Source organism: Haemaphysalis longicornis, unplaced genomic scaffold (assembly GCF_048455015.1).
Source record: "Haemaphysalis longicornis isolate Haplotype H1 unplaced genomic scaffold, Haemaphysalis longicornis Haplotype H1 scaffold_4, whole genome shotgun sequence".
Classification (NCBI taxonomy): Eukaryota; Metazoa; Arthropoda; class Arachnida; order Ixodida; family Ixodidae; genus Haemaphysalis; species Haemaphysalis longicornis.
The window spans coordinates 114,470,630-114,495,618 of NW_027526361.1; the positions used below are offsets into that span (position 1 = coordinate 114,470,630).

The 24,989-nt window shown below is 47.0% G+C and overlaps 2 protein-coding genes across 6 annotated transcripts in view; one reads left to right on the plus strand and one right to left on the minus strand.

Annotated features, from left to right (window-relative positions):
* Atpsyncf6 (ATP synthase, coupling factor 6) overlaps positions 1-24,989 on the plus strand; it is a 225,976-nt gene that overhangs the window by 200,131 nt on the left and 856 nt on the right. Inside the window, exons 1-3 of one of the 4 annotated variants that reach the window (XM_077707569.1) lie at positions 21,084-21,217; positions 21,635-21,794; positions 24,373-24,509. In XM_077707569.1, coding sequence (XP_077563695.1) covers positions 21,640-21,794; positions 24,373-24,509 — 292 coding nt within the window. In that variant the 5' untranslated portion in view covers positions 21,084-21,217; positions 21,635-21,639. Of the gene's footprint in view, positions 1-21,083; positions 21,218-21,265; positions 21,426-21,634; positions 21,795-24,372; positions 24,510-24,989 lie in introns of those variants that run through there. The other 3 variants (XM_077707570.1, XM_077707571.1, XM_077707572.1) reach the window with 3 other exon arrangements.
* On the minus strand, positions 946-21,111 carry LOC144179277 (GA-binding protein alpha chain-like). 2 transcript variants are annotated; one of them, XM_077707568.1, is made up of 11 exons: positions 20,978-21,111; positions 17,256-17,545; positions 16,779-16,908; positions 14,877-14,961; positions 13,547-13,627; positions 12,496-12,642; positions 9,627-9,839; positions 8,700-8,855; positions 6,785-7,008; positions 4,316-4,645; positions 946-2,357 (listed from the first exon to the last, which is right to left on the minus strand). In XM_077707568.1, the coding sequence occupies exons 2-10, from the start codon at positions 17,480-17,482 to the stop codon at positions 4,457-4,459; spliced, it is 1,452 nt and encodes a 483-aa protein (XP_077563694.1). In that variant the 5' UTR covers positions 17,483-17,545; positions 20,978-21,111; the 3' UTR covers positions 946-2,357; positions 4,316-4,456. The 2 variants fall into 2 exon arrangements, with proteins under 2 accessions (XP_077563694.1, XP_077563693.1); XM_077707567.1 differs by having other exon boundaries at positions 12,496-12,645.

The following is a 24,989-nucleotide window of genomic DNA, read 5'->3' on the forward strand; positions in this document are numbered from 1 at the left end:
TGGCAAACTGTCAGAAATTTTAATATCACTAAAAAAATTGCGCATGGCAGTCAGCTGCCAGTCACAAAGGCATTATATTTCTAAGTTGCATTAAATTCACACTGATATCCTAGATAGCTGAAAACGTACAGAAACATCCACCCCGCGTTTATGAAGCATACAGCATGTGCAAATGCTTATAAACTAGCATCTGCACTGGCATAGCAGTAGTTTGTTATTGTTTCAAGATTAATGATGCAGATATCATTCAGAATAATATTCATAACTTTTAAATAATCTAGTTCCCCAACATTGCACATAAACAACACATTCAGTTAGTCACAACAAAAACAAGCAATCGGACATTATGGTTCAAAATTGAAATAGTAGGCAGAATTTTTTTTCTTACACGTCACGTCTGCAGTCGTACCTACTCATACTATTTGCTGCCAAAAAAAAAACAGAAGTAATGCCACAAGATGTTAAATCATCATCAACAACATCATCATTCTCTGGCTTTTCCCTGTAGCAAAGGCAAGTGAGAAAAACTAAGCTGGAGCTTACTTTTCAAGAAGCTATTCCCTACACAAGAAATGCTTCAGCAGCGTGTCTTATCTTATTATGGTCAAACTGCAATGACCCAATATCAAAAGCTTTCATCGAAACTGGTTTTTACTAACAGCTGGCAACAACAATTATAGGCTGCAAAAATATTTTTTATTGAATGGGTTTTTTTTTTTTCAGTATTGCCTCCAAAAATTTCAAAATTATTTGACTTTCCTTGCAGCTCCTTCTTCATAAGACACTGCATCCATTGAACATTTCAGCACAAACGAATTCGTTGCTCCTCAACAAACTATGCTACCTGTGTCAAGTGCTGATTCCATAACGATTAGTAGCATTATGCACTTCTTACCTTCGTTACAGGGCAGGTTGCTTGCAGGCGAGCATTCCCATAAAACTAACTTTTCGGTGAAAATCATTTATTGTCTGCGTTGCAAATATTTACAGTACGGGGGATAACAACAAACGTCGGTAGACGAAGACAGTGCTTAGAATTGCTTCACACACAGCCCGTGCCTTGTGAATATGAAGCTATGTACAAATGCACAATATGTACATTACAGTGTAATGCATTGTCTCTGCAAGCCAAGAGGACTTGAATGCATATACCAAAGCGCTGCTGCCCCGATTTGACTACTTCCACACCACAGGTTCCTCACATAGTAAAGTAATGTGGGGAATAACCAAACTGTTTCAGCCCAAAGTGTGATGTCAGCAGATCCAGGCATAAATGTGAATTGAAAGCAACAGCTTGTCAGCTCTCCTACTCCAGCAACATTCCCCGCAGTTGTGTTAACAAAGAAAATAATGCTCATTCAGAAAGCTGCCAGCAGCTGACAATGTCAGCTGGTTTATTCAGCTTAGACTATTACGTCAATGCCACATGTTGAGACAGCTCAGTCACAATTCAAGCCTCGCACACATCTGGCAAGTACAAAACTATACTGGGCCTGACATTTTTATCAACAGTATTATTTCTTCCTTTGCATTATCTAGTTTATATTTCTCTTAATTTCCTTGCATTATTCATTATTCGTTATTCCTTACGTCTTTGTGTTCTTTACCTTATTCAGTTATGTCGGACGTTTCCTGCACGGCTCAACAAATTCCACGCTCTCTCCTTTAAAGCAACCTTATACTATACTCATTTGTTCCTTTACTACCAAATTGCACAAAAAAAGAAGCCATCACTACTGCAGCAATCTGCATACGATGAGAACCACGTCGCTTTTGCAACAAGCAGTTTGCACCAACGTTTCTGGCTGCTGTAGAACACAGCTGAGCACGAGGGCAAAAATCTTCAGATGCCACCAACACGCTTCTTAATTGTGAGATGTGCTGGACGTGACGCCGCATAAACGACATCATCCCTCCTTCTTATGAAAGCTCATTTTGACAAGGCAGCGCTACTTGCGCTAACAATGGACAAAGCCCATTTTTCGCACTGTTCTAGTCTTTGAGCCGTCCACCATTTGAAATGAATGACGATACGCAATGGTTGTGGGACAATCTATGCACAAAGCACCTGCACGACCCTCATAAGCGGCAAAAATATCCCAATGCCCTTCAAGCAAGAAGTAATAACAAAGCACAAGCCAGTGGTGCAAACAACAACTTCAAATCATTCCACAATTTGCCTAATAAAAAGAAGCAGTCATTGTGTATGACAGCACACAAACCGAAGCGACATTCAGCTAGATCGCTGATACGACAGGCACGTCTTATTCACAGTCACAAATGAGTTTTGTTACGTCTTCACGGCCACCGAGTGAAATCCTCGAGTGTTTCAACACAGCCGGCGTGGTTCACAGGGCCTGTTAAAAATATTAGAGGAAGAAGAGGTAGCTTGGCAGCTGCCTCCTGCTATCACCATCATTGTAAAGTCCCATCCGCCATTAAAACGAATCACCCACGTCCCGCGGTCCCCGCCTCGGTTCTTCAACAAAATGGTGCCGTGACCAGGATGGGAAGATCTACACAGTTGAAGAACGGAGTGTGCGGACCGCCATCAACGATGACGTGAGTTACACGGCCACGATGGGACTGGACTGTGATCACTGACCACGGACAGCAGGCGTACATGACTACCGTAGGATCAACTGAGGGCTTGCCAAGCGACTAACGATCAGGCGCCCTCACCACCGCTACCGACTTAACGGACGCCTGCCGGGACCAACGAAAGGAACGGCTTAGGTTTCTCGCCTACCATGACTCTTCTCGGCGACCTACCGATTTTAACGACGCCAAGCATCGACATGGAGGCCCTTCGCGAACGAAGAAGCCTAATCCGCAACGCCACCACCACACTGATCAACGACATAAAATCACGGATGAATGACGACATACCATCAATGGGTGAGCTAATTTCCCTCAAGAAAAGCCTAATGACAAAACATGTGCTCCTAAAAAAGCTGGACAGCGAGATTGAAGTACTTCTCGACTTGGATGATTTAGAGAAAGAATATGAAGCCGCCTATGAATTCGAAGATCTTATCCTGTTGACCAAATTTAGAATGGAGCGATTGTTCCCGGAATTGGAAAAGTATTCTACCGATGACATTGTTACAATAGCCCTGAAAAAGGAGGATGGTATCGTAAACGTCAACGAAATGGATTTGGAAAACAGTCACCTTCTAAACAAAAACAGTGATTTGACGACGCCTCGGAAAGAACCTCATCATAAGCCAGAAGTCAGTGAAAAAGTTGTTTCCATCAAACAAGGGATTAATTCATGGAATAACGAAGTGGAGTCACCCGATCCTGTTGCTCGCTCAGACGACTGCAACCCCAACGATGAAATTTCTCAATTACCGACAACAGAGAGGACGAATAACCCTATCAATGAGAACGCTGTGCAAGAACCTGCAGAGCCGTCTTGTGTGCATGGTTCTAGCCGCAAGAAAAGAAGATCAAGGCTCAAGGAAAGACCTAATGAAGTTCCACGAAAACCACAGGTTAACACAGAAACACAAAGTTATCGACACCCCAAAAGAAACTCTGGTTCACCCATGGAGACACCTAATAGATGTCATCACAGCAGCACGGTTTCGGAGGGAATTTCGTTCACCAAGGTAGAACGTAAGGAAGATCTGAAAACCCCCCCGTCCAAACGAAGACCGCGGAGACGGCAAAACAGAAAGGGCCTACGATGTGCAGGCGCAACTTCCCCAAACACGGCTTCACCAAAGCACGTGACGAAATGCCGACCGATCCGTAAAATGAAAAAGAAAAGAGCAGCCTCACGAAGACGAATCGTTCTACACATGGAAAGGGTCAGGCAGTACGTCAATTCCTCGACACGACAAACGATCCGACGCTCATGCCACACGAAGCATGCACGAACACTGCCAGGTCATCAAGGAGAGACGACGATCAAGACAAGCCACGTGCCCTGGTCCAAGTCCACAAAGCGCATGTGCCACAGAAGGTGGAAACATAGGTGGAAGCAGAAGAATGAACTCTCACTGTGCGGCTAACATGGAGCTGACGTCTTTTCTGATTACAACGGACCGTTCAGGGAAATTGGACAATAGTGTTTTGGATGCTGGCTCCAGATAAGGCAGAAGAGCTGGACAACCGCTGAAAAGTAACTCGTGATATCAAGTTATCCTTCCTTTACTTATCGGCCGGCCGGGAGGATGTTAAAAATATTAGAGGAAGAAGAGGTAGCTTGGCAGCTGCCTCCTGCTATCACCATCATTGTAAAGTCCCATCCGCCATTAAAACGAATCACCCACGTCCCGCGGTCCCCGCCTCGGTTCTTCAACAGGGCCTGCCTGAGCAGACTAGCGCCACTTCTCTTGGACAGCAGAGGTCCAGGCAGCAAAGCTGCTGCTTCAAGTCCAGTCTTTCACAGGAAAGTAAAAAAGAAACGCTGGCATCGGTGCACCCCAGTCGAGTCCCCGGTGCCCACTCAGAGGTCGTCCTCGTCCTGGCCGGCGCCGCCCACCTCCAGGGTGCTCATGGAGAGGATGCTGCCGCCCAGCTTCTCCATGCGTCGCTGCTCGCATTCCAGCACCAGCCGGTTGAGCTCCGAGGCGCTGTAGCCCACCAGCTGCTTGAGGTCGCACACAAACTTGTAAACGAAGCGCTTGCCGTGCACCTGCGAGCAGGGGGGAAAGGGACGCTAGATCGGTCAAGCAGGTCCCATCCAAAGGGCCACCATTCACTGTTTCCCCTCTCCTCTCTGTAGCACAAGTTTAACACTTTCATGACCGCACCTATTCTCATCGATAGTACGCTATCGGTAAATACAAATTCAAATTTTGGCACTCTCCCAGCGCTTCTGGACTGCTAACACCATCCAAATGGTTAATTAAAAGGGAAGTATTTTATCAGTTTCGCTTTCGAGTTTCGTTTTTTCGCCACAACGGGGATTTTTAAATGTCCTTCACCGGTGGGGAGATGAGCTCACATGGTTTCAGTTATAGCGTCGCCACCGCTCACCGATGCTTCGAGTGAGCGGCAAATTTCGACGGATTCCGATGTATCTGAGCTTGAATCTGTGCATGATGGTAGCAGCACAGACACGAAAGACGACTCCGATTCGTCAGACTTTAGACCGGACAGCAGTGATGTGACTAGGTCGAGTCATTTTGGAGCAGCTTTTGGAGCAGCAAGATCGGCTTTTGGAGCAGCCAGAACGAGCATTAAGATTTGAGAAATATTGCTAAAAGTAGAGGAAAACAACTGACAGGAACAAGAAAAGCAGCATACTGGGCACACATACATGTTTAAACAAGTAAAATGCCTGCGGTGCAGACAAGTTTCTGCTGCCCAAATGTCTTTTAACAGTGGTTATGAAATGCACCGAAGACAAGCACCTCTAAAACAAGCACCAAATCCCTTCGTCCGAGTGTGTACATTCACTACATGAGCCAACAGATTTGAAAAACTTGCCTTTTAATTTAAAGAATGACTATCGGGATAGCATTCAATTCAGTAGGCTACAGAACTTCTCATAAAACCATAATGATCGAAACACAGTCACATAATGCGGACAGCTTGACATACATACAAAAAATTTGAAGATTTTGAAGCTAAAAACAACTACATGACAGTAAAACACTACATTACTAGATCCACTGAAAACACCTTTAAACTTTAAGTACTGTACTTACCTGATTCTAACGCACCCCTGAGTCTAACGCGCACCCCTGAGTCTAACGCGCACCCGATTATCCTGGCAAAACAACCGAAAAAACTTCCTCCTCCGATTGTAATGCGCACGGAACTTTAGCAAGAAAAACGAATGCGAGAGAAACGGGCGATTTATTACCCGAAGTAATCTCACTCATCGTCGCTCTCCGCTGACCACAACATCTCGTCCTGGGTGCCGTCAAGCGCGTTCGCGATGCCTCACTTCCGAACGAACGTTAAACCACGGTCGATGGGATCGTGGCCCACGCCTCGCACACCCATCCCGCGAGCTTCTCCGGAGGCGCACACTTCAGCCGACCGCTCGTTTTGAACGCGTGAGAGCCGCTGCTGCCATTGCTGTTATCAAGCGCACAAGTGGAACGATTTGACGATTTGTGTGAACGCCGATAGAAAAGCCTAGGCGCCTATGCTTCCTGTATCCAAAAAAGCGTTGCTAAAAGTTTTGGCGCCATCTTGAGATGGCGATGGCGATGGGTGGAACGAAATTTCCGCTGTTTCGGTAGTTTTGGTTTCGTATCCGATTCTAACGCGCATGTGATTTTTCTACCTATTTTTCCGGAAAAAAGGTGCGCGTTAGAATCGGGTAAGTACGGTATGAATGGGGTTCCACTGTATTTATACTTTTGTATGTAAATAAATTTTGTATTTACACTCCTCATATTTGCGGTATTATTCTATAAGTGTTTCATGTTTAAAGTGTATATTTCAAATTTTTTATGTGCACCCTGCGCAAAGTGGCAGTGATGTTTTAATCGATTTTTTTCTTTTTGTTACTCTCTTTTTTTTTTTATAATTTTAAAATAAAATTTGTAATAAATTTGTTGTTTGAAATTGTTACTGTTAGAAAGCCCTGTTCTTTCTCTATCATTTCGTACTTTACACTTCAGTATGAATCATTTTTGGTGGCAAGAAAAAAAAAATATATCCTGGAACACCCAAAAACAACCGATTTTTCGACGGTCCCAAAAGTGTTAGAGAGCGCAAGCGATGATCCGCTGCATCTGTACGCCCGTTGCAAAGTCGCAGAAGCAGGCTTGCTTTCCCAGGTGCATTATTAACGCGGAAGCGGACTAAGGCACACCTTGGCGATCATGTCGCCGTCGTAGTAGTAGCGCAGGGCACGGCTGAGCTTCTCGTAGTTCATGGTGGGCTTGTTCTTGCGCAGCCCCCACAGCTGGGCCACCATCTCGGGGTTGTTGAGCTTGAACTCGCCCTCGTCGCCCACCCACTGGATGTACTCCCGGCTGTCCCGCTCCGTCAGCATCTCCAGCAGGAACTGCCACAGCTGGATCTGGCCGTTGTTGCCTGGAACCGAAAAAAGAAAGCACAGCTCACAGCATGGACTTGCACCAAAGAAAAATGGCATCCTCTCGTGTCAGTAGAAAAAGCGATGGCAACACCATCCCACATTCATACCTGCCATTCCCACCTTCATGGGGCCAGCCACATATGGCATCACCGTCATACACACTAACCTTTTCTACACCCTTGTCGCCTGAAAAAAGTGTGCTAAGGGTGTCGCGAAAAGTGGAATGAGGGTGTCAGGAAGTACCGTATTTACTCCATCCTAAGCACCCCCTCTCTTTTCACGATCACTATGCCCGAAGTGAGGGGGGTGCTTAGATTCGAAAAGCATAATCTACTGTCCCTGCCGCCAGTTTTTTTCGTGGCCGTATGTCGACGAGACGGGCACAAGGAACAATGTTGAATTTGGCAAACATTCAAAAGAACGATAAGTACAGACAGCAACCCACTGCTTACGTCTGGTACTCAGTCACTCTCACTACCATATGCGTCCATCGTGCCGCTGGGGCAGCCGGTCTCAGTATCCCCCAGCAGGTCGTCTTCTCTTCCGTTGAAGTTGTTTGTAACTGAAAACTTCATATGTATATTAACTTAACCTCGTCAACTCGGGCCTGCTTCCACGCTTCTGGAGTCCACCTTGCGATGGTTGCTTAGAAAAGGAGGTGCTCAGATTCACATGCAAATTTTTTTTTTCCAATTTTTTTTCCAAAAGTAGAGAGGGTGCTTACAATTGGGACGTACTTAGGATCACAAAAATACAGCAATTTGTACGCCCTTTTTCTTATGTTCCAACACCCTAATTTGTAGCTTGTGGAGCAGAAGGATTTTGACTGACTATAACACCCTCAGTTTTCTGTAGGGTGTTGAAAGGGTGTGAAATGGGTGTCCAGTTGCAAAAGACACAGCGGAACTGACAGTCAACCTAGCTTCTTCCCATTTCACTAAGTTTTCCTAGGTTTTGGTAGTCTTTGAAAGTTTTGTAAGGTTCTGCAATGTTCTTGCTAGGCTAGGCTAAGTGCTGATACTCAGAGCTTGATACAGTCTACAAACTAACCAACTAAAGGCACATTCTTCCGGGCACAAACGTGTCATGGCTAAGTTTCAACTGAGCGAACAAGTCGCGACAACCCGCCAGTGGCCAGCCAACTAAACACTGGGCCGACTGTCTCTGGCAGAGGCTCGGCGAGTCGTGCAGTAGCGCAGTCAAGCCAAGCCATCTCGATTGAACGACATACGAAACGTCATAGGAAATCGGCAAGGAGGATGCAGAGGGAATGACGGCACTTTTGAATTGATTTTTCTACTGAATAAAGTCGCGTAAATGCAGCGAGAGTGGTCAAAAAATGGCCTACAGACTCGAGACTACAATTTGCGCTAGTAATCCCACAATGTTTACAAATCACTTCAGTGTACTGTGTCCCTTTGAAGGTGTGTGCCATGGGAGAAGATTTTTACACCCTTTTCGGGAAAAATAGGGTGTACAAAAGTTTCGCATATAGCTTAGTGCTGGCATGGCAGCTGGATGCCTGCTGAGCTAGAATAAAGAAGTCTCTGCGTCAACATCTGCCTTGCTGGTTTGCTCGATTGGCTCGGCCTTTCTATGCGAGGCCCCAACATCCCAGTAATGACCCCTTCTTGGTGTGCATGAGTGGAGAGAAAGTGTTAATGCAGAAGGTGGGACGTGAGCCTACCCGTGCGGTTGCCGGGCGAGCCCTCGTATGCCACCCTGGGAGACACCTTGGGCGTCAGCTTGGGCACCCGTATCTTCCGGGCTGGCTGGGACACTGCTTTCTGGATGGCAATCACCTGGGGGGCCTGGTGCACGAACACGGGCTGCTGGATCACCGCTGCAATGGGCAGTGCAAGACGCTTGTGGTGAAACAAACAGTGACCCGGATCTTCTTTTTTCTTTATTGTTCCAGGCCACAGACCACTGTGGTTCATGAGACAACAAACGAAAAACTGCTGACCAGGGAAATAGAGGCCAGTCACGAAGGACTTAAGCATTCCAACGTCTTGTCGTCATCGCAGGGGACACAAAGCTATCTTTGCACTATTTTCTTTCCTTAAACGTCATTGCTTTGTGCATCTTTCACAACTTCTAGCACTAACCAACATGCCCTACAGGAACGCAAGTTATACCATCACCTGCTGTGCTTCCACCAAACTACACTGTAAGCCACAAAGCAACGTTATACCAGTACAATGTTGACGTTTCCTACATCATTAAGAGTCGGCACAATCGGCAGCACTAGAAATCACAATTCTTCTCCGCCTTCCGTCTTGATACACGGTACATATGTGCAGCCTGCTGTTTTTACACAAGCTGCAAAGTGTGAAGCCTGGAAACACGCTGACTTGTGGAGAGGTTCTACTCAAAAGAGGCTCCCACTGCTTGCTAGCTGCAATGTTCCCTGTTCAGGTGGCCTTAATACCAATTTCAATTTATTTTTCCAAATTTTATGGGTTTAACATGCTGAAGCTACACCTGGTCTATGAGGCACGCTGTAGTGGACGGCTTCAGATTAATTTTGACCACCCGGAAACCTTTAATGCGCTGCAAAATCTCAGAATACCAAAGAGCGACGTGGGCACAACACACAGGTGTCCTGACGTACCGACAATCTTGCACTTCCGCAGCAGCTCCAGGTGCGTCCAGAACATGTCGGCGGGATCGAAGGACACGCGCCGCACAAACTCGGCGTGGCTGAGGTCACACAGTTGCTTCCCCGTGAGGTTCCAGTCATCAGGGTTCGGGTTCTGCAAGTTGAAGTGCTGCGCTGCCCACTGGAACCATCGCTGCACGTGCTCGGGCCTCCAGGTCATCGGATCTGGAGCAAGAAAGAAAAGGTTATTACGGGGAACGTTTAGAACTTTCCAAGAATGCGAAGGCGAGAGCCCAGTTGGTCCTTCTGCTGAACTTTCCTTATGGCCGCACCACTTGGCCAGCAAAGCTAGTTTTGCTCGCTCTCCATCACCAGGGATCCCCCGTTCGCCCCCCTCGTACCTTCAAGTCTCAAGGCCACCCATGCTGCTCGTGCAGCAGTGCCCTACCCTCCTCCTACGTTGTGCTCAATTGCCCTTTCTCAAAATGCGTCTACAACCCTCCTTTGGCACTACTGTTTTCCTTTCCGAGCGCATGCTCCCTGGCACACACACACACACACACACACACACACACACACACACAGGGAGAGAGAGAGAGAGAGAGAGAGAGAGAGAGAGAGAGAGAGAGAGAGAGAGAGAGAGAGAGAGAGAGAGAGAGAGAGAGAGAGAGAGAGAGAGAGAGAGAGAGAGAGAGAGAGAGAGAGAGAGAGAGAGAGAGAGAGAGAGAGAGAGAGAGAGAGAGAGAGAGAGAGAGAGAAAACAGGCCCACACTGGTGACTCTTATGCGATAACTAGGCTGGCTGAAGACTTATACCAAGGTCGAATGCTTTATTTACTACTGTCATCTGACACGACTGGAACAATCAATGCACCCACCAGCGGAGCCAATGCCTCTAAATTTGTTGAGGACATGAAGAGTAGCAAGTGGTTTCGGCAAACATGTCTGCGTAATTCAGTGCTTTTGTACTCGTAGGGGGAATACAATTAGAGGATGGCACGCAATGCTTCCACAGTGCACAGTTTGAATGCGCACAGCTGCAAAGAAGCTGTAAGCCGGCTCTCACCCTTCACAAAGAGCAGGCAATGCAAAGACAGTGCTGACCAATAGCAGGAATCCGTGCTCTGCGACTTATAAAGGCAACAAAAGACGGCAGACAAAATGCAGAGGAAAGTGGTGGAAAACTTTGGAGCACAACTGTGACCTTTATGCTGTACATGACACTTGGCTCAAATGTCTTTCAGCATGCAGCGTCATGATTGCACAAGTGTATTTACCACGTTGAAAATGTGTTTCTAGGCCCCTTTAAACCAGGTAGCCAGAAGCTAAATTAAGGATTTAAAGCAGTGGTGTGAAAATACTCGAATGTTCAAATACGAATCGAACAGTACTTCCATGAATAGTTCCATTTGCGAATCGAATATCTACTATTCAACTTTTTAAATATTCGAGTGTAGTTTCTAAATGTTCCCCGCTTTGTGAAAGCGAGAGGCATCGGCACACGCTAACGCACTGCTGCTACACCGTCTGCTCGGCAAGTTTCATCCCAATAATGCTTTCATTTTATCCCACTGCACAGAGTAATCGATGATTGCGTTGACAAGATCTTTCTTTCGTGCCGTCGACTCTGGTCGCCACTTTTGAATTCTGCGACCGGATGTTGGCGTGTTAGGGCAGCTTCCGGTAAAGACCGCCGCTCTTTTGACAGCAGTTGTGCCCGTTTTTTAGACCACAGTGGATAGCGCAGGCTTGTGCACGGCGACTGTAGTGCAAGCTTTCCTTTCGCTGCCTATTGTTCACGCTGCCCATGTGCTTGCGAAAAAGTGCCTCATCGCGGTCCATGATTGTGGTTGGGCCATGCTTTTGCCACAAGTCCTATTGCTCATGCCTGAAAAGTGTTCACTTCTGAGTTACGAGGCTTTGTAGAATCGTTGCCTATGATTGCAGCACGGCAACTCCAGTGCAAGTAGGGGTGGTTTTTTTTTGTTTGTTTGTTTTTTTCTCCCCAAATGCGTATTGTGCCCACTCCAGATTCCTGGAGTACCGCCAATGCTAGTTAAGAGGTGCGTCCTCCAGGCTGAAAAAAAACGTCACGTCTCCCGAACATGCGAAGTAGCTTCTGTTTCTGCACAAAAATCTATGAAAAATTGAGGCCTGTCAAAAAAAATTGATGTTCAATATCCAATTTGATATTTGGCTTCCTGAATTCAATTCGATTCAAACGTTACTATTTGGCATTCACACACCCATAATTCAATTAAAGGTGAAATTCTTTATTGATATTTGCGCAGTATGGTGTTCAGGTTACATCAACAGATAGGCTGCTTCACTGCTCTTCTACAGGAACGTCATTTTCACAGGTTCAGCCCCTTTCACCATCTCGTATGCCACTTGATCGCTGCCTCCAACACTGCCAGCCGTTACTCATTGAACTGTATGATCTTCTAGCCCTTTTTTTATTTCTTGCTGGCTTCTCTCGCAACAAAGAAGTGTTTTCAAGTGACCACCATGAACACAACCATTTTCAGCTACTGACACGTTTGGAAGCAAGCACTGTGTTCTAAAAGCTGCTTCTAAAGAGACACCGAAGTGATTCCATAAGGAGACTGCATATTTAGGAGCTTTTAAAACGAAGAATGTGGTGTTCCATAGCACTTACTTAGTGTGCTGGGCAAGCTCGCAATGAGCTACAATCAAGCTCGTACAATTTTATCAAAAACAAGCGTGCCTGAGGGACACGCAACAGGAAACTACGTGGTCCGAAGATATTTAACGGAACATCATCTCTCGATCCTGGCAAACAGAGGAGCAGCACTGGCCACCCTGAAATGCAACCTTGCTGAGCAATGAATGCAAGTGTGGTGGGGGTGGGAGTCTCTCACCGAGGGGGATCTTGTGCTTCTCCTGCTCCTTCTTGAACTCGCTGGAGATGATCCAGCGGGTGACGTTCTCAGCCTCCTCGTTCTCGGGCAGCACCACCTTGCGCACCACAGGGGGCTCGCCAATCAGCTCCTCCTCCTCCTCCGCTGCTGCTGCATTAGCCACTCTGTCAGCCACTACTACTGCTACTTCCCGCTTTGAGTATGGGAACATCAGTGCTCAGTGACGAGATGTACGACTCTGCCAGCAATGAGAGCCTTGGGTGGGTGCCGCCATTTCGGGCCAGAGTTTCCCAGTATGCACCGGCTGCAAAACTCCGCTTCAGAATGTGGGCCGTGCGAGCAACCCCGCTTCGTTCAAAGTGAGAAGCAGGTGTACTGGTGCTTAAGCTAGCTAGGGAGACAAAAAGTGAGCTTTTACTAAACATTCACTCAATCGCACAACCTAATTAAATAATGCCTGCTTTTCAAATTAGGAAACACTAAAGTATAGGTTGTGTTTATTATGTTTGCACAGTTTCTCTTTTTATGACTTCACTAGGGCAGCAGCTGCAGGCCCTTGAGTACTACTTGAACCATGGACCAGTTTTTGGTATCTGGCACCGGTGGGTAGTTCCACAACTGGCGTATGTATATTGAGTAACTTTAATTTTGTACTGCTACATGCACAATGTGTGTACACGCACGCACAAACAAAAAGTGCACAAACTGATTGCAGTCCTAAAGGCACCCACATCAGCCTCGTATTCCTTGCAATAGTAAAAAGAAAGGTTATGCCTTGCCTTAGCTTGCACACTACTTTACACCCAAGGCATGTAGCTCAATGCAGCATGAGTGTTCAGCACCAAAAAAAGACACTATCAGCTGTTATGAAACCTTCCCTTTGACTACAGCTGCTCACGTACAGCAGTACGGTCTCCAAGACTCTCGTTACAATGTTTACTAATAAATATTGTAGCAATCCAGTAGCCGCTACGGATTTCGCCCTTGTGCTCGTGTCTTTACTGTGCAAGCCAGTGTGATGGACTTGAATAACGCAAAGTCATGTAGTTACCCTGTTGCACAGCGTTTGGAGGGACTGCGAGAAGCTCCTCGGCTGGCTTGAGCACGTCCACAATGTTGATCTTCTTCACACCTGTGATGAAGGATGAAAAGCAAAAAAAAAAAAAAAAAATGCATCAAACAGTTCGCACACATCCGTAAAGTAGCAACTGCTACTATCCTCCCTCAATGCAGCAGCAATAAAGTTCAGGCCCCGCGGGGTACGTAATAGTGATGATAAACAAAGCATCAGGCATGCAATGAAAGTGGCACAGTGACGCCCTGATGATGAACATAAACCAAACTGCAGATAGATGGGAGGCAGCAAGGCTAAAACGGGGGTGTCGCACATCGTTCCGTCTTCGTGTGCTGTTCCCTTGTCTAAGTTTTAATACAGCATGATTCAAGAACAAGATGAGAGGCAGTTGAAACATATTTGTTAATCAATGAGCATCCGAATTAAAGAACCAGGCAGGGCAAGTCCTTTAAGGCAGCCCCCAAAAATGGCAGACATTAAATACCAGCATGTAGAAGAGGGGCTTGTCTTCCAGCCATGGGGCTGTCCACAACACGCGGCACATACCCCCAATAAGAGGACTGCATGATGTTGATGTGTATTCCGCATTTCATACATGCCCCAAGAAGGAAATTGCCTGTAGTGGCCAATACTCATGCGCGACAGCACTTACACCTAAGTGACAAAGCAGGAACTCCTCGTGTGAAATCATTTAGCAAATACGCCAGCAACTGCAGAAAAATGGTGCAGGATTATCGCTGCTGTACCTCCCCTTTTTGTTCTTTCAGGCACAACTAGCATCTCATTTTCTGAAAGAAGTGATAAAAATAAAACTAAACTAGGTATACTTTCTTTCATAAAGTGTAAACGTACTTGACCAAGCGAAATCCAAGAAATTGTTAAAAAGAAGAGGTAATTAACCTGCAGCCCCCCCCCCGTGAAATGAACCTGGAATGGAAAGAAAGCACATCTCCATTCTACAGGCCTGCTCTATAGAAGGGGAAGTCAGGCTGGTTAGGTGACGTTCACCACAGTGAAGAAAACGTGAAGGCAGAAGAGGCACTGCCCCACCCTCTTTAATGCTCAGTTTGATGTCTTGCCTAGCCTCACTCTTGTTAGCATCATACGAGTGTCACAATGCCACACAAACCTGGGATTTCCCAACAAGCCATGCTTTGAAAAGTGGCACCTTATCTTGTCTCAGTTCCACTCGCACACTGATCTGTCAAAAAGAAGCTGGCACTTCCATCAGGCCCTCAGCTTAGGCGTATATTGTTCCTCAGTGATGACGCGATTTTCAGGAAGTGAAAAAGAAAATGGGGCTCACCATCTTTGTTGATGACTTCAACGTTGACTTGCACGAGCCCTTCCCCTTGCACGCACTGGTCCACTAAGTTTTTCGACGCATTCAGCTGCAACAGTGTGAGAGTGCCAGGTCACTGACGCATGCACCTCTTCACCAGTGACACGTAACTGAGACCACGACACTAAGCCCTCAATTTACTACAATGGGTCCACTCTTTTTGACAAAGACAAGTTATGTGTATCCAGAAATGTGGGTCTGTGTTCTTTAGTTTCGCAGATTCTGGCAGGCTGAGACTCCTCGTCACACCACCCAGACTCCGTGTTACCATCCCCCACCTCGTCACACTCCTTGTGCAACAATTGGTGTCACAATGAGCTATATCTAGAGGCTGGTGACAGGAGTGGGAGGCCTGTCGATGACAAGAAGTTCGACAAGGGAAGTGGCGAGAAGTGTGATGGGTAGCATGCCAATGCAGTGTACAGGAAAAGGTTCCTGTGTGGTCTATTGCTAAGCTTCAAGGCAAGTAAACTTTGATATTTACATTTAGTCTTTATATAGTGGTGACAGGCACGTTGGTACATACAGATATGCTACAGTGAAACCCTGATGTTACGTCCCCCGGTCTTACGACGGCCCGCTTCTTACAACGGATCACCGTAGTCCCTGCAAACTCCCCATAGAAACAACACATTAAAAAGCCCAGCAATACGACGTTTGGGTGCAAGCAGTCCTCTTCATGCGACGGACCCTGGTGAAGGTAAATCGGCGTTTTTCCCGTCTTTCACGCCGCTTCGCCGCCTCAACCCAACCACTCTTAATTCTTAACCCCCGTTTGACGCTGCTCGATGTGCAAAGGTCCACAGGCAGGGCAGACCACTTGCTGAAGAGACACAGGCAAGCATGCGGGTACTGGCAGGCGGGAGTTAAATTTCTACGGCCACATGTGGCAGCAGAATGCCAACACACCAACCACAAAAAGTCAAAGTGCAGGTGACCAGCGGACCATGAATTCGAAGCTCCCATCAAGCTGACGACCATGAAAACACATGCGACGCAACCCAACAACCCGCTTTCCTCTCTCGCTCGACTCAAGTTGCTTCCTCACGACGCTGTCTCTCCGCCTCTCTCAGCCCTCTGCTTATCCGTGTCTTCCAAAGCCGCCTTGCCGCTCTGGTCCTTTCTTTACCGCCTTTTTCTCGTCGCTGCTTCCTACAATCGTTCAATTCGCTTGGCCTTGGCAGTTTCACGCTCTTGCCTTCCCCCCTCTCACTTTGCTCTGCCACGTAGGCCTACACAGCTAATCTCACGCACGACGTGCAGGGCTGGCGGGCCAGTGCAGACGCCATGGAGGGGGGCAAAAATAGGTGTTTTTTTTTTAGAAACTTGAGATTTTAGAGAAAAAAACACCTATCTTTCCAAATTATGCGAGAACGTACGAAATATAGTGGTTTTCTTTAGTCTTTTATTTATTTATACTGCCAATCCCAGGAGGGATTAATGCAAGAAGGGATAAAGAATACAACCTTCAAAAAAATACAACATACAACATTTTACAACGTACAATATTAGACGAAATTTGATGCAGTTTTGTGCGATTAAATGAGTAAACGTTCAGTTTTAATACATCGCAACAATCATGTGGCTGTAAAATAGCGCGCAAATACAGAAAAAAAAAAATAACAGAAAAAGTAATAAGTTCTTAGCCCACCTGTGGTGTGAGACTGTCTACTAGGCTGGTATTTACCCATACCCCGGTCATGCGAAGTTTTCGTGCGGTCCCTTGCAAGCTGTATTATTAGGGTTCCACTATACTATATCTCTCATATTTAAATCAGGTCTTTCCCACAGCTTCTGCCTGACAAAATCACGCACTAATCGGCAGCGTGCAACTGAGGCCAACAGCTATGACCGTGGCATACCCACCTCCTGAGTGTCTTGTAGGAAAAATGCGTAGTCCTGCAAGCTGACAGCCAGTCGCTGTTCCAGCAGCGTCCTCAGCGTTGAGAGTGGCTCCGTGATGTCCATGTGCTGGGCAATCACTCCCACCTGCAGCCTGGTAGGGCACAAGGCTGCAGCTGTAGCTACACACCACGGGCCACTAAACGTAATAGTGCTACTCTATCCCCGCTACTCTATTAGAAGCAAAAGCAGAAACCGAAATCAGTCGTGACAGGTGCAAGAACTTCCATCTCCTCAAGCAGCAATCTGAAAGTTTACTGCGCGCACCTGACACATTCACTGTGATTAGTTCTGACAGCCAGAGTCTGGGTGCCAGCAACATGCTACGAATTGCGTGCAACCAGTCAGCTTCTCATTCCTATCCCCATGCTACATTGGCGGACATTGCCGGTCGACGCTCCCCAGTCCGACAGTTCTTCCCCTCCCAGAGTGGCCACTGACCCTTCTTGAAGCTGGTTGAAGAGGGGCTGGGTGGCATCCCCGCCGGAATCCTCCAGGATGACGTTGGTGGTGGTGCCGTCATCGGAGGAGACGATGGCCTCGACGGCCTCCAGCATGGTGGTGCCGTCTATGACGATCTCGTGGCAGCTGTCCCCCTCTGACGACTTGGGCTCCCCCCCTTCTTCGCCCAGGGCCATTTCGGGAGCCAGGGAGGCAGCACGCTTCATGCCCCGCCCTCCTCAGGCAACCGGGCAGCGGCGCGGCCTGCGGTGGCTGGTGGGCGGGAGACACTAGTGGAAGAGGTAACGTCCTTTAGTTTGGTATCCAGTAGTGACGACAAAACTTATCGGTTGAAGCACATTAGCTCTTGGCTGGCTCAAATGAAACAGCCCCGAACCACTCTTAACCTCTGTGTGCAAGTATAATTACGAAAGTTAGAAATTCCCCACTGTTGGATATGAAGCACATAATGTCCCATGACTTGAAAGCAAACAGTCCTCCTTTAAACACAGCTGTTGGGCAAGTTGGTGTATTGTGATTGAAAAATAGACCGTGACTTCGACAATGACACAAAAGAAGAAGAGCGCTTGTCCCGTTGTCCTTCTTTTGTGTCATTGTCGAAGTTGCACTCTATTTTCCAATCAAACAGTCCTCCTTTAGCTGCTTGCAGTTGGACAGTTACTGAACAGCCCACCAGGTCTCCATCAAGCTGACTGCTCATTAACACAAAATCTTGATTTGAACTCGATGAAAATGCAAAGCTTGCTTCTATAAGGTCGAGTTCTGACTAATTAAGGGGCGTCTGAGCCGTGCTGTCCAACAGGTCCCCAGCTCCAGTACGAAAAATCTGAAAGCTATTGTGTTATTGGGATCACACTGCATTGCAAAGCCTATCCTGGGCAGCATTTTTATGGCTGTAACTTTCTGGGGGTTACTTAATTATGACTGAACATAGACAAAGCCTTGCATAATGAAGGCAGTACAAAGAAGAAATGCATTTGGCGTGTTCGTTGCCTGTTTGCTGTCCTTGTCAGGAACACAGCAATGATTAATCGGGGGATGTTTGTTGCATCCTTACTTAATAGTAACGTGCAGTGCAACAATACCTTTAAAAAATTGACAGTAATAGCATTGTAGCTCTGTGTTTCTGCAGCTATCCCGCTACATGGATAATTCAACTGCTGTCAGTCCAGTGCATTACATGCCTGGTCCAACTCACCTTCTTCCTCTTAAACCAGATAGGATATGGTTTCCACCCAGGTTTTCTCCCAAACCCGAGAATCAATTGTTTCCCACCTCCGAGTGTTACTCCTATCATACCTCTTTCCAATGAGCTACCTAATTTTTTCTTTCAAGTTGCCAGGAAGCACCCAAGTTTCTGCCCCATAACTCATAGCTGGTAGTATACATTCATTGTATATCATTTTTGGCAGTGATAGAGGTAGCCTACTGTTTATTATTGAGAGTGTCTGCCGAATACAACCCAGCCCATAATAATCCTATGCCCAATTTCTTTTTCGTGGTTTTTATCTGCTTTGACAACTTGCCCACGATAGTTATGTTCATCAACCACTTTAAACATTTCATTGTCTCGGCTAAAGATGAGGCATTTTTTTTGCATGCTTGTTGAACGTTACTTTAGCTCCTTTCATATTTCTCTTTAACCCTATACTGACCTTTCCCAGTACAGCTCCTAAAACATCTTTTGCAGGTCTTCTCAAGACTTCATTGAAAAGATGCCGTCATTTGCAAGTTTCAAAAAACTAAAATATTTTATATTTACTAGTATTCCCGACTTCTCCCAATAGAGTGTCCTAAACATCGCCCCCCCCCCCCCCCCTTCCCCCTAGGCAGATTGTAAACAATTTTAAAGTGGTGTCCCCTTTCCATACACCATTTCTGACAGGAACTACCCTCGCTTCTGATGAAGAATTATCGTGCATGCTCATTCTTTGCATACGTCTTTAGGAGGCCTATCTGAGTCCTCTCAACTCACCGGTCTCCAATCCATTGATCCCCATGGCCACACCCACTGAACCAAACGATTTTGCATTGTCCATAAATGGCATATGAGAGGGTTTACTGTATGCACATTTACCCATTCCCTGGCTGATGGTATAAAAGTGGTCTGTTATTCGGTAGTCACTCCTAAAGCCAGCCTGTTCCCTTCTCTGCTAGAAATCTAGGGCATAAATTATGCAGTTTACTGCCTTGTATGCAATAGATGTGGCTGATTGGTCTGTAATTCTTAAACTCTTTGACATCGCCTAGTGGATTATAGAATTGGGCAAGAATTTTTCCGCGTCAATAACTCCAGCTTGTAATTAGGAACTGTAAAAAAAGCCCTGAAACAATTAAAGATTCTCATTAAAATATGTAACAAAATTTGCCATTGTAATAATCCACGTGATGCATATCTGTGATTCAGATGCAGATTATTCAGAGAAGATACGTATTCATCTCCGTTTATTCAGTAGTATGCCCCAATCTGTTCCTAAACAAAACGCACTTCTGCCCCTTGCTACATTAAATACATATTTGGAGGATTCGGCAACAATTTAGGTCAACCTAAAGCACGGCTTGGGCAGACACGTATCAGGAACGACTTTCCCTCTAGCAAATATAAACCGCAAATAGCAAAAAAGATGTTTGAATGTTCATTACTTGCCATTATAAAACGCATTACGGCAGAATTTTGAATTTATGAAACGACGAACACAATACAAAAACTTGGCCGTGTTGAGGTAGATATGTGTTGCTAAAATGTGCTACGGTAGCAAGCACATAAGCTACGGAAATCCTAAAACTTGTGCAGGCTCGCTGTTCCGTGACACTGCTCCCGGGGTTGCCGACCCCTTTCCATTTACATGTTGGAAGTGCTGCTTGATAATGCAAGCAGCATTTCGCACGAGTGTGTTTTCGCTTCTGACTTCTTCACAAACTGACTTCTTCACAAGCTGGGTAGAGGCCACAATGGTACGCCCGTCTTGGATATCAAACGGTTTCGCAGACATCACTCGATTCCCGCGTTTTCAGCCATGTATTCGAGCGGTGCGCACATTCTGCGACTCGAAATTTCAACGCATTATGCTGAGTGTAGCAAGCACTTTATTTTCCAACGTACACGCATACAGCAGCGCCCACATTACAACGATTGATCGAAGAAACAGCGTTTCGATACCCTAATTAGCCGGCACCGCCGTCAAGGTCACATTCCACTCTTGTCTATGTTGCCTGCACCCTCAAGAGAGGGCGAGGCATAATGGGCACGGACAGCCTCGCGCTGTACCTGACCTGAAGAATTGGCATAAAAACACGCATGTGCCATTCTCAAGGCTTCGAACAACCCGCAAGAAACGGTACCAACGGTACTCTTGAAGTACTTTTCACGGCTACACGCTCCCACTGCGTAGCGATCACGCGGGTTTAATGGTGGACCTTGCATCGTCGATAGGCAGGCGGGCTCCGTTCGCTTTATTTGACCGGCTAGAAGTTCTCGTAACAGAAAGAGATCACCGGAATCGAACACAAAGGCATTTCACGTGCGATCATCAAATCTATTTAAAAGAGGAAGAGGAACAAAGGGCAAGATGGCTATTTCCGGATGTGACGCGCCTGAACCCTACCGGACGTGCCACATGCTTGTAAAACGCTGGAAGTTAAGCCTACGTGACAATCGTGTGGACCACACGGGCGCTTTTAGAACTGCTGAAATAACCCACCTTCACAAAATGCAACAGAGGCATTCCAGCGTCGGTGAGAAGGCAACTTTTTTGACGCCGCACAGCTCAAACAGGAAATTGCAGACCAAAGGAAATGGTGCCGACGTCATGTGACCGGATCTGGAATTCTCGCGATATCTCGTACCTCTACAGTACTTTCGGTAATTTGCGAGACGAACGAAAGAGGCGAGGGAAGCGGCGAGGGTAATTTCGGACGAAGTGAGGACGACCGGCGAAAAGGTAAGAAAATTTTGTGCTAGTTGCTACTGCGCTTGCTCTTTTTTGGTCAATCATTTTAATTTCATTTTCATACTGATAAGCTCGAAAATATGTAACAAATACTAGCTCTTGGTGCTGTATAATATAAGATTATTGAATAGAAAAACACGTTAGTTGAACCTCACGTCTGGACGTTTCGTGCGGTGCTGGTTCACTCAACGAAGGCTGTGTAAGCCACAATTCGGTTACGAATAAGCAGCAAATAGCATAAATTGAGTGTGGAACAGCCCATCAAACCCACGCTTTTTCTCAAGGTCGAAGTTGTGACCCCATGTGACCTGCAGCACGTTCTAACAGATTAGCAAGGTCGTAATGCGGAGTGTGTAGTGATTGCGGCTTGGTTTTTAAATTCGCTCATTAAATTTTGGTTTCCGTCAGAAAGCATGGCCCTCAACGCACGAGTGACCAGTCTGGCCAGGCACTGCCTGACGCAGGCGAAGAGGAACTACGGCGTCAGCGCCGTTCTGATGCAGAAGTCACTGGACCCCATCCAGCAGCTGTTCGTGGACAAAATCCGCGAGTATTCACAGAAGAGCAAGTAAGTGGCTTTAATTTTGCCCCTTGACCCTTCCCACTGCTGCTACATTTCTGGTAACTGCGAAACTCTTACTCCAAACGGAGCGCGGTTATCATGTGTATTTCTACGGGACTCTTGGGTCTCCGTCGAGTAACGAAAGCTCGCCCAGTATAGTTGCTCGCAGGTTTCAGAGCTTTTCCATACTTGTGGTGTTTCCATTGCGGCACAGCACGCGCGTCGTTTCTGCCTTCACTAGACCGCCCCCACGTCGGTAGGAAACGCAGCTCAGGTTAGCTTGAGCACGATGAAGCTTTGATTCGCCAGGCGGCCTTTTCCGGCACATTAGCGTAACGGGTCCAATTTCGCACGTCCACCGTGTTAACAGGAGTGATTTAAGTCGCCTTGCGGCATAATGCAGCCAAAGAAAGTTGTGACCTGGGGCATTGTGTGGCGCTGTCTCACCTCTAGCAAGTGCCGGCAGGCCCAGATACGGTGTTAGATGTTGGCTCAATCCTCCCTACAAATAGTGCATGGCGTAGGGGCACATGTTTGGGGTACGGTGCTGTCTAGTCGTTTCTTCTGTTTTTTCCACATCCCCCATATGTGTGAGCCGATGGCTAAGCCGGTTGTCTTGGACGTGGCATCACTGGGGGTTCAGTAACTGACCTTGCCTATCTATTTGAGCCTTCTTGATTAGAGTTCCCGTCTTCTGCTGGGAACTTTTTGAAGGCTTTTGCATTGCCTCTCGATTGTAGGGTTTAACGCACCGACACAGCGCAGGCGATGAGGCACGCCTAGTAAAGAGCTACGGATTAATTTTGACCACCTGGGTATCCTTAAAGGAGCACTGACACCAATTTTCAGCGTTAATATTATTGCACAGTTCGCTTCCTTCACTCAACAGAATACCCTGGCTGAAATATGAGCGGCCTGTGACGCGAAGAACATAGTTGAATTGGATCTCATTTATCGCGCCGATGGAGCTGCGCACGGAGCGGCACTCAGCAAATGGACATCAGCGTGACATCACTCCAGGAGAGGAAAAAGAAGTGACGCGACAGCGCTCGTCAGAAACTCGTGACGTCACTTCACGCGCGCGGCCCCACAAGCGGCGAGCGGGCGCCGGTGACGTCCGCACAAAGCGGTGAGGTCAAACAGGGAGTCTGTCATATGCGCCGTTCGGGATGAAAGCGCGGGAATTTGAAGCAAACCATTTTCAGGCCGTTCAATGTAATTAACTATCCCGCGCTGAAGTATTTGAAGTGCTGTTTCAGGTTGGCCAGACCATTAAGCATCGATAAAAGCAATAAAAGTGTAACATAAAATTTTCGTGTCAGTGCTCCTTTAACGTGTGCCGAAATCTCGTACACACGAGCGTTATTGCTTTTCACCTCCATCAGAAAAGCAGCCGCCGCAGCCGGGAATCTAACCCGCGACCTCGTGCTCAGCAGCGCGCCTTAGCCACTGAGCCACCGCGGCGGGTTTCCATTGTCTCTCAGTGTTCCATCAGAGAATCCTTTCGAGGCTACATTGACCGTTGAGAATCTTACGGAACCGAACTGTTACAAGCCTCCAGCAAGCAGCGTGCTGTTCAACAAGCATGCTCATGTCACCAAGCTGCTGAACATTACCCCTTGCATTTGTGGCTTTCGTCATTAAATGGGCACTCAATATGCCTATTGCACGACGATGAATGCAGTCTCTCAAGAACGTGAAATCAGGCCATGCTGTGTAACCTAGTAAAGCCAAGTAGGTTCTGTGCTTGCTTCAGACGGTGAACCTCAAGCTCAGGTTTATATTTGGCTGAACTTGGACCGTTGAACCACCCTAAACTGTTTCAGTGATATAACGGGTAGCCTGAGTTCTTGACATCCTTATTTCGGTAGCGCTTGGTATGGGAGCCGCAGAAATGGCACATTTTTAGGGCCAGGAAATGTCCTGTGGAGGTTGCTTTGTGGTACCTTAGAAGTGTACAGGTGCCGTCAGAAGTAATTGGAGCACTGGAGCTGGGGCCGAACTGTATACGAGCGCCGTGTAGCTGCACCGGGGGCAAACGAAAGGACGAGAACACGCATGCGCACCTGGCGAGGGCGATAGCCCACCTATACATCTCGGAATACTTCGTTTAACCTGTATTCGAGAATTCTTTGCAGCATGCTGGTCTTCGTGATGGTGCTGATAGCATACACACACCTAAAAATATTTGAAGAAAAAAAAAACACTGCAGATCCCTGTGAGAGCGCCGCTTCTTCGGCAGCTTGCGTGCGCTGGAAGTGTGCGAAAGACATTGTCAGATGTGTCTCTGCTATCAGCGCCATTGCCAAGACCAGTATGTTGTGAAGAATGCTTGAAGCCAGGTTAAAAGAAGTGGTTTGAGGTGGGCTATCGCCGTCGGCAGGTGCGCATGCGTGTTTTCATCCTTTCGTTAGCCGCCGGTGCAGCTACACGGCGGTCCTATGCGGTTCGGCCACAGCTCCCGTGCTCCAGTTACTTCTGACGGCACCTGTGCGTAGACTTGCTAGCTATTAGGTGCCCTAACATTAACCCCCAGTGCCACGGAGGAAGCATGGGTAATGACTCGTCACATTTCCTTCCCTAGGTCCAAGAACGAGATGTTTGTTGATGCCGATGCCTCCATCACGAAGGAGTACAAAGATGAACTGCAGAAAGCAGCTATGCAGTATGGTGGCAGCAAGGACGCCAACATGGCTGAGTTCCCCAAGTTTGACTTTCCAGGCAAGTCAAGAGCTCTTAACTGCTTGTGCCAAATGCTGAAGTGTTAGTGCAGAATAGTGTGGCCCGTTGCGTACCTTTTAGGGCACCCACTTGGTCAGCTGATGCTTGTAGACCCTCAAGCAATGTTGATTGAGTATCTGCTGGCACACTGATTACCATGAGCAACACCATGCTGCTTCTCATGGATGGCATTCAAATAATCACTGGCCTTGCATTGCAAGAAATGTAGTAATACCAGAGCACTTCACTTGTGGACAGTGCTTGCCCCGCTACATTTATCGAAGACAGAGAAACTTGCTCGCACAGGCCAACTACATGCATTTTGATTCCCCAGTCGTGCCCTTGCAGTAGCCCCTAATGTTTTTAAAGATGATAGTCTTTCTTGGGCTACTTGAATGCGAAAATTTTGGTCTGTCTGTACGTCTTTCTGTGACTCGATTCAGCCACCCGGCCAAAGTGAATGAGAAAGCTGCACAATAG